Source organism: Hibiscus syriacus, unplaced genomic scaffold (assembly GCF_006381635.1).
Source record: "Hibiscus syriacus cultivar Baekdansim isolate YM2019G1 unplaced genomic scaffold, ASM638163v2 tig00110328_pilon, whole genome shotgun sequence".
Classification (NCBI taxonomy): domain Eukaryota; kingdom Viridiplantae; phylum Streptophyta; class Magnoliopsida; order Malvales; family Malvaceae; genus Hibiscus; species Hibiscus syriacus.
In genome coordinates, this window is record NW_024062685.1 from 4122006 (window position 1) to 4131996 (window position 9991).

Here is a 9991-nt window from a genome sequence, read left to right on the forward strand (position 1 = left end):
AGCTCCTCAAGAATTATGTTTCTCTTCAATGATATTTTAACACGCTCATTTGATACGAAAACAACGCCGATTTCATCTTCTCGAATTTCACCATCATAATAAACAATAGTTGAAAGTCGCGCCATTCTTTGAGTTTAAAAGTGCGGCAATATTATATCTGCAAAAAGAACAACTGAAACAATGTTGATTAAATAATATATGAACGAAAATATAACAGAATAAAATTTTACATAAATGTAAATAATTTAATAATATAATTTTATTATTACCTGTACCGCAAAACTATTTCGACGTATATTCTCGCTTTCTAATTTTACAAACACAGAAATTAATTGACAACAATTAGTATAATATTTTTTTCAAATAATCATAATAAACAATAAATATAATAAAAAATTTATCACAAAATTACCTTATAACGAAAAATCGAACGAACTTCTGAATAAAATATGAGAAAATTGTCAGAATTATTGACTCGTTGACGAAATTGTTGTATTAATTTATAAGTTGAGAGGAGAGATGTGAGGAACTTAATCGGGGAAAAAGGTATTTATAGGGAAAAGTTACAAGGCGATGTACCTGTACCGTGCCTTATATAATTATATCAGTTAAAGGTATGGTGTGGCCCTTACCTCGCGTTATATATAAATCAGAATTAAAGGTAAGGCGCGCCCCTGCCTCGCGCTATACCCCTACGTGGCGTAAGGCGCCCCCAGGGGCCGCGCTTTACACACGTGTACCCATGTCAGCATAAGGCGCGCTTCAGGGGAGCGCTTTACCCCCACGTGGCGTCAAATCAACATATAACGCGGTGAAGGGGCACGCTTTACTGCTAAGGGTGTTAGATCAGAAAATATAATCTGACCGGTGTTAGATCGATAAATATACCGGTCACCGGTAATTTTCGAAAAAACACCTTTTATTATATATCAAATTAAAGTTAATATTTTATCATTGCACATTATTATCAACATATGTAGGTTCGGGTCGGGTCTACCGGAGACTAAGTGACAGGGCGGAGACTCATTTGCCACATTTCGGGAAATAAAACACGGCCTGTTTACGCGACCCCAAACCCCTAGTCCTGTTTGTTTGGTTGTTTTCATTTTAAATCCCGTGATTCCCTGCTTCGCATCATATTTCCGTTCTCTGTTTTGCGTCCACGAAAATGGAGTCGTCTCCGATCAGCCGTCTCCCCGAAGACACTCTCCACCAGATCTTCTCTTCCCTCTCGCTTCGCGAAATTATGATCTGCCGCTCCGTTTGCAAGCTCTTTAACCAAACCCTGACCTCACCGTCTTTTGTGCACCTCATCTCCAGCCGATCCCATCTCAACCTCCTCGGTCTCCGTCCCCCGCACCACCACCATAATCATCACATCCTCCACTCGTCAATCCATTCCTGTATCCACGTCTACGATTCCGATCAGAACCAATGGTTTCGATTCAGCCTCGATTTTCTTCCCTTCAGATCTCCTCACCCCGTCGCGTCTTCGATCGGTCTGGTTTACCTCTGGGTTGATTCACCCGACTCCAACAAGTCGCTCATCGTGTGTAACCCCTTGACTCGTAAATACAGAGTCCTCCCTCGGCTCGGCTCGGCTTGGTCACGCCATGGCTCGGTGCTAGTTGACTCAAGGAACCGAGTCGTAGTCTTAACTGAACTCGCTGCTCTTTACTTCTCTTTTTCTCAGAAAACCCAGCAATGGCTCAAATTCTCGTCGAATTTGCCTTCGAAACCTAGAAGCCCCATCGTGATTTCCAACTCCGTTTTCGCCCTATGCGATGTCGGATCGCCGTGGAGAAGTAAGAGGAAATTATTCTATTGCGCTGTCAAAAACTTGTTAAATTTAAATTTAAGTGTGATGAACAATAACTGGGAATGTTTAGAAAGGCATGAATGGGGGGATATTTTTGATATAATGAAAAGACCGTGTTTAGTACCTGGAAACGGGAACAAGATCTTGATGATTGGCGGTTTAAAATCGAGTTATTCCTTTAACCAATCTGGTTTGACGATTTTGATATTGAGATTGGATCTGGAAACAATGGAGTGGGAAGAGGCAACGAGGATGCCGGAGGCGATGCACCAGTTGTTTCATGATAGTAAATTTAAGGTGTTTGGAGGAGGGAATAGGGTTTGCTTTTCCGGGAAGAAAGTTGGGAGGCTGGCTCTCTGGGATTGCTGCAACTGGCGGTGGATTGATGGGGTGCCCGGAAATGGTGATGAGCTTTTCCGGGGATTTACCTATGAAGCTCGGCTTACTACAGTTCCTTAAATTGATGCTCAGAATGTTCTTACATTGTTTACCAGGACGACTTTGAATCATTGTTGTATTTCGTTTGAATCACTGTGAATGGCAGTGGATTGAGAGGGTGCCTCATGTCATGCCTGGAAACGGGGTCAAGCTTTTCTGAGGAATTACTGTTTGAGCTCGGCTACTGTGGTTCCTTAAATGTGCACGGTATGTTCTTCCAATGTTTGCTACTTTGAATCATTGTTGTTTTTCGTTTATGTTCTTCTCCTGAAATGAATCAAAAACACTGTAACCTGTTGTCCAGACCTCAGGGATTCAAGAGCCAAAAGTGGGAATTATGTTCAATTTGTTCTTAGACAATGCAACTTGTTAATTATGATGAAAACAAAATCCCAAGAATTTTACAGCTCTTTAATTACTATTTTCAATGCTTGATTAAGACCTTGAGTGTTTTTTTATCTGAAACTAATGGAAGAAGGGAGTCTTACGAGATCACTATATGAGCCATTGCCAACACTAATGGCTTTTGTCGCTGTTTACTAATCTGTACTTTAGTTAGATAGTGCAATTGCTAAGAAGAACATAGCTAATTGTATATTGGAACGTTTTGTTTATGATTGTTTTGGAATCAAAAGTATGAAGTCATAGTTCCTTTTGATGTTGTAGTTTTTTCAAGGATGTATTATGAAAGCTCCTGCTGGAGAGATCTGAATTAGTTCGAATGGTGCTTTAGATATATTCTTTTGGCTGAGAGATTGCTCTTCTATTGGTTTCAGGATTAGGGATGGGTGGCAGTGGGAAGTAAGAATTAAAATAGTTGACCTTAGTCAAAGTAATGGTAGAAAGGAAATATTTTGAAGTTTCTAACAACCCTCTACTCTTACTCTTCTCTCTGTATTCCATCTTCTTATCTTCTTTTTTTCCTTCTCTATTTCCAGGTTTCATGTTGATTTATAAGAGAATGAAGATTCAAATGAATCTATAAATTGCAGTTTAAGTATGAAGTGGAGATTAGCATAAATATTAGTTCCAACACTAAAGATCATTCTTTTGGTACAAGTTCAAGTATACTTGCAAGTTCATACGCAAGAAAGGGGAAAAAGTATATTTGTTCATATGATTGTTACTATTACTATTATCTCATTTGTTTTTGAATTTGGTCATTTACCACATTAGAATAAATTCAAAGCATACAAATAAAAGCAAACATAAGGCCTGTTCCTCAAGACAATGCATGGTGAATAGAGAAGTGTCTGCTTCAGTAGTATGAAGCTAATAATACGATTATGCTAGAAAAAACTATCCTTCAAGATGCATTTGGAGGTTGCCTTTAGCATAATTGTTGTGTGCAAGGGAGTATTAATGGTTCGGCTGATTCTTCAAGAGTCTTTATATTGTGAACATTTGTTGTATGGTAAGTCATTAGTGTTGTCCATATATGATGGGCAGCCATTGTTACCTTCTAATTTAGATACTACTTACAGTTAGTTTGGTAGAACTTGAATATAATTTAGATACTGCTCAAAGAGCCCTTACCAAATTTTTTGGTATAATGGAATTTTAGTTCATTTTCAATTTAAATATCAGTCAAATAATACCTGTTCCTCTTAATTTTTAAGATTTAATTACTTAATAGACTCCTATCTTTTGAGTTTTGAGTTAAAACAACATATGTCGTCCTGGAATTTTATCTCAGCTCTTTTACGATGAAGTTTTATCTATGCCAAATATGTGTTGGGGTACCAGCTGGTATCAAATATTGGTGGTATTTGAAGAGAAGTGAAGAGTTTGATGTTAATATTTTCCTTTTGAAGTAGGTGGAAAGAAAGTGGGTAAGGAGTAAGGACATAAAGGGTCGGGTAAATCCTTTCATATAGGAGTGAACGTTTGATCGAATTGAGTCGAGTAAAAAAATTTCGAGTTATTCGAGTTGATGAGGTCTATTTTACAACTCGGAGTTGACTTGAAATTTTTTCGAGTCGAGTCGATTTTTCGAGTTTATGTTTAAATTTATTTGAAATATTTACAATATTATTATTTGATTTCAATTTAAATGACTTTCTATAACCATATGTACAATATATATATATAAAGTCGAATGACTTGATTCAAACTTTAAAATGAATCTATTATTTTCTAAAAAATTGAGTTATTCGAGTTGTATTTTGTAACTCGATTTGAATATGAAATTTTTCCGAATCGAGTCGAGTTTATGAAATTACAACTTGAACTCAGTTTGAGTCAAGTTTTTTCGTGTCGAAAAAATCAGTTTTTTGAGTCGAGATTTGATCACCCTACAATACGTAAAAACAATATGTTGTGTTTTTTTTTGACGTCAGACATCTAGTAGCATCCAATAATGATATTGGACCTCAATGATTCTAGAATTAAGCCAGGTTTAGCTAAAAACGGAAAATATCTTTCGTTGTAATATTCAATTCAGAATCAAAGTTGCATTTGTTATAATGTGAAAAAGAGACTGCTGAGTATGAATTTTATACTTCGTATATCAAGTCAATATCATCTCAGCCCTCATTTCTATTCATCTCTTACCCTTATTATCGGTGATAATAAAGTCATGTGAAACCTATGATACAGACTGATCCTATCAGCACTCATTCACAACCCTAACCTACTATACATGTAGATATATGCTTTGTACAAGATATGCATCTTATGTTTTCTGAGCATTTTCTTCCAACATCAAACTATGCTCCCCGGTTAAAATACATGAAGCGAGGCTGTGGCTGCCCATCGTTGGCGGATGACTGAGGCATCTGCTGCTGTGGTGCTTGGTGGCCACTGAAGTGCTGCGGAGATGGTTGGTGAGGGAAAAATTGAGGCAGTCTGCCATTGAAAGAGTTCCCATTCATAGCTGGCATTTGACCGGCTTGTATCTTAAGCGTTGTACTTCTTCCCTCAGCGCTTCATTTAAAGCTTCAAACCATAAAATATAAACGCTAATTTTATCATACACCTAGATTTGTTATAGTGTATGTGAAAATCGTATGGATTTCGGAAGCAAAAATATGACATTCTTTCCCAATGAAGTCCTTTACCGATGAATGAATGAGCCCCAAATTCTGCATCACTTAACTATGAAACGGTAGAGTTTTGATATTTTAACCAATTTCATCATAAAATGGTCAAAACAATGTAATCAAACTCATTAATCCACCACCAGCAAGTATAATTGCAGTATGTGATGCAAAAATAAGGAAACATTATGCCATACCGTCTCTAAGCTGAGCTTGTTGCTCCATGGCCTCTAGCCGTAATTTGAGTTCTTTATTCTCAGTTGTCAATCCAGTAGTTTCTCTCTGCATTGTAGGAGAAAAATATCAGAATCGGTTCGCTCCCTTCACTGTGGAGGCAGTAGACAAATATTAGCCCACTCAAAGATGCAAAACAGGTGTTTACCAGGTTAGCAACTTCGGCAGAAACAACTCAATAGGACCCTACTAATACTAAACACATCATTATGTTCATGATGATGTGTGCAAACTTTCACCTGATATATTCTATGTTGAAGGTACACAGCTACTTTCTATATTACTTGAGGTAAAGTTCCGGATACCAAAACGCGTAGAAGTGTGAGATATAGATGATTGACAAGGATGATTTAGGGGGGGGAAATGAGGAGTTGTAAGAACATAGGCTTATCAATTTTCTTTCCACGTCTTATTCAAGGATTGATCAATGATTGTTATACAAGGAAATTGTCTCAGAAAAACAATATATAAAAAATAACAGATAGAACAAAACTCCTCAAGAAACTGCAAAGTGGCCAACCCATGTTACTTGGACCGAACATGAGCGAAAATGTGAATGTGAGTTATTGGTACCGTCACATTTTTCTTCTATATGGAGGATCTTTGAAGGTCATATCCTCATACTCATGTTTCTAGACATAGGCATTTCAAAAAAAAGGAAGGAAAAGTTTGTTTTTTTAGGTAAAAAGGGAAGGAAAAGTTTAAGTAACATAGCAGGCAACCTTAATTAGATTAGACAAAAAGTAATCTAGGACCTTATATTACATTCAACCATTCTTCAAACCATTCTTCAAATGAAGAGAATTCTATGCATCTACACAACAAAGAAGTAATTTTAAAGGCTGAGAAAACAATCTTCGAAAAAATTCTCTTAAATTCAAGTAATAAATTAAATAAAACTTATTTCGAAATTTGATACGCGCCCGAAGGGCTATCTGATCCGTAACCTATAGCGCGCTAGCGCACACTCGTCCTCTATGAGCGAGACTCTATCCAGACCCCCCTAGCATCCAAGCCATCAAAATCTGCGGGTGAGGCTCATGAAGACCCCACCACTGAATGATGAACTTTGCGCCTCCGACCCAGACGAATTGAATTCATATCTCTTTGTCTGGTCGCCGAATTGTGATTCTTCTATTACATTACATTACGGAGAAGTCCATTCTCGTCATGATCGATCCGTGTCCTACCGTAGTGCCCGGAGAACCTTAGCAAGCTTACTAAGGCGAAGGAATGCTTCGTTGATTGCACGAGCTAGCCTGCAAGCAAGCCCCTTACTCGAGCTAGCCTGCAAGCAAGCCCCTTACTCGAGCTAGCCTGCAAGCAAGCCCCTTACTCGAGCCAGCCTGCAAGCAAGCCCCTTTACTCGAGCCAGCCTGCAAGCAAGCCCCTTACTCACCTCTCTCTCTATAAAAAAAAAGCTCTCCGGAAAGTTTTCAAGCCCCTTTACTTGATGAATTGAATCACTCAATATATATATACTAAATTCTTAAGTTTATTAAAAAATACATATAATAAGTTATTATATTTGGTTATTTCAAAAAAAAAATGTATACCATTTTAAAATTTGAAATCTACTTGCATATCATTTATTAAAAATAATCAACATTCATTTTTTGTATTATTATTTTATTAAATTTTTTGTACTTTTTTCCTGATTGGTTGTTCATCTTATATGAGTTGAGAACTTCAATCAAATTATTAAGTGTTCAACTTTTAATTCCGTTTCAGTTAAAGGTAATTTTTTCAAATATTTTTTAATTTTATTTATATTTATGGTTTTATTTCAAGTATCTATATTTATTACGTCAATCCATGAATTTTCATCTCCATAATAAAAACTTAGGCACAATTTTATATAATATTATTATCGATTTAATTTATTTCTTTAGATTTTTATATGAACAGATGAATTTTAAGGATTTATAATTTTTTATTCGTATGATATTTTGATATACAATTTACAATGACAAAAACATTAAAATATTTTAAAATATATATATATTGACTCCCTCAAAAAAATTATGTTGAGTTCAGTCACTAGCAGTTACAATCTTTAACATTAAAAAAAACATTTGAGCGCATGAACCTGGAAAGCATCAGAAGGATCCACATTTTGGGGGGGGGGGGGGGGCGAAAAAAAGATGACATTCTTTAGATGCATACAGTAAGCTAAAGCAGAGAGGCGTAAGGTGTATTTACCTCTAACATTGTGACCTTAGCCGAGAGATTGGTAGCTTCTGTTTGAAGCGTCTGAACTTTCCTCTCCAGCTCACTGGTGTATCGAATCTTCCTCTCCTTTGATCGAGCCGCGGATTGCCTGTTAGCCAGAATCCTAAAGTACACAAACCAAACCCAATTTTATATGGAAATTAAGTATACCAACTAATTTAAATTCATAAGACAACACAGTTCCAGCTTCGTTTCAAGGCACCCATTAAGTGACAACTTCTTGATTCAAGCAGCCGTTTCAATAGAGAATAGCCATCCAAAACTTGTTCATCGTGCTAGGCACAACCTTCTTCCCTTTTTTTGGTAATTAAAATAAAATAATTACTGTTATACTACAAAAAAGAAAACTGACAAAGATTGAACTTGATTTAAAACAAAGACCGCCCTAAGATTTTATATCAAGAGTATGAATTTAAAAAGTTATATTAATTCTTAAGGTGAAAAATTATAAAATCTTAGGAGTACTAAACTAGATTATCTGTATAAAAAAAGCTTAAACTATGAGAAGTTAATTTTTTTTAGTGTTACCGTAATCTCTTCTATCCATCCATAATCATTGAACTATTAGGTAAAAGTTTATGGGTCTAATTGAATTGAGTGAAAGAATTGAGTGAATAAACTCAAACTCGAGTTGTAAGAAATATGGCTGAAATTTAAGATTTGAAGCTCAATTAGTCAATTCAAGAAAGAAAATACTCCATCAAAGTCCTCGTGTCTGGTGCTCAAATTAAATGTTTTTAATAGTAATTATATATAATAAAAAGTTTAATTAAGGTTGTAAGCTATTCGAATCAGGTGTCGAGCTCGGCTCTCAACGACAATTGATTCGAGTACAGTGTTTGGTCAAGAGAAAATGAAGATTCCAAAAAGAATAACAAAAATCGTGTATGGAACCATATTTATTAACTAAAAATAAATTGTATAAAAGATCCAATTAAATTAATTTAATTAAAAAAATAGTAGCAGAAAAGGTAGACTACCAGAGACGCAATTCTACCTTTTAGCTCAAGGTAGACTACCAGAGACGCAATTCTACCTTTTAGCTCTCTTGGGATCAATAAGGGCAAGCTCAGCGAGTCTATCAGGAGCAATAGCCTTCTTAGCACCGTCAACGGCCATCAAAGACTCAATCTTAAACGAATCCGTACCATCCATCGAGTTACTATGCCTATGGTGAGCCCTCTTCTCTCCCGCCCCTCCTTTCCCGCCAAATTTCTCATCTCCAGCTCCTCCGGAATTTGCGGGCTCGGTCAATCCGAATCCGTCGAAGAAATCAGAATCAAAAGAAAGACTACGGACATGGGAAGATATGCGCCTAGGGTTGCTGCGGGAGGAGCGGGAGGGCTGGCCGTTGGAGGAGGAGTCATCGGAGGAATCGGTAGGAACGGGGATGAAAGGGGGCGGGGTGGGATTGGAGGTTGAAGCCGGGAGGTCAAGGGAGGAAAGATCGAGATCGGAAGGGTCGAAGAGGAGAAGATCGTCGAAACGGAAAGTTGTATCGGAGTGAGCACGCCGATGGTGAACTCCACGCGAAGGCATTTGGTCCATCTTGACCGTCAGCTTTTGCTCCGCCGTTTGGATAGAGCAAGGGGAAGGATAGTAGGCGGTGGTTGTGGTTGAATTTAAAATCAGAGCTACATATGTGTTGAGAAAGCTTGGGGCAAAGGGATGTTTGGAATTGGGTGAAGAACAGATAAAACTTGACAAACAATGAGTGTTGAACTAATTATTTTTAATAAAATAATAATAATTGAAATTATTTTCATTTATTAATTGGGTTGACTTTATATTAAATGTAATAAACAAAATTTTGTTAATGATATCATAAAAATAACATCACAAAAATAATTAGGGTAAACCACATATTTAGTATTTAAACTATTAATTTTAGTTCGTTTTAGTACTTAAACTTTAAAATTTTTTAAAATCATCCCTAATGTTTAGTACCTAAATTATCAATTTTGGTATGTTTTAGTACTAAATTTTCAAATTTTTTCAAATATTAAAGTTAAATTTTAAATAGAGTATTAAAATGAAGTAAAAATTAAACTTTAAATATAGTTTTAAAAATTTTAAAATTTAATTACTAAAATAAATCAAAATTAATAGTTCAACTACTAAACGTAAGATACCCAAATAATTATTGTAGGCTCCCTTACTCTCTTATTTTGTCATGTTTCCATGCATATCTTTGACGATCATTTGGATTTACTATTTTAGATTTCGATCA

General features: G+C 36.2%; 1 protein-coding gene and 1 pseudogene across 2 annotated transcripts; one reads left to right on the forward strand and one right to left on the reverse strand.

The window, feature by feature from the left end:
* The first annotated feature begins 1099 nt into the window (after positions 1 to 1099).
* On the forward strand, positions 1100 to 3293 carry LOC120118506 (SKP1-interacting partner 15-like). Of its 2 annotated transcripts, none has more exons than XM_039138536.1 (2): positions 1100 to 2464; positions 3196 to 3293. In XM_039138536.1, the coding sequence occupies exon 1, from the start codon at positions 1169 to 1171 to the stop codon at positions 2276 to 2278; it is 1110 nt and encodes a 369-aa protein (XP_038994467.1). In that variant the 5' UTR covers positions 1100 to 1168; the 3' UTR covers positions 2279 to 2464; positions 3196 to 3293. The 2 variants fall into 2 exon arrangements, with proteins under 2 accessions (XP_038994467.1, XP_038994468.1); XM_039138537.1 differs by lacking the exon at positions 3196 to 3293 and adding an exon at positions 3034 to 3189.
* Positions 3294 to 4744: 1451 nt separating this feature from the next.
* LOC120118507 lies at positions 4745 to 9270 on the reverse strand (annotated as a pseudogene).
* Between the last annotated feature and the right edge of the window lie 721 nt (positions 9271 to 9991).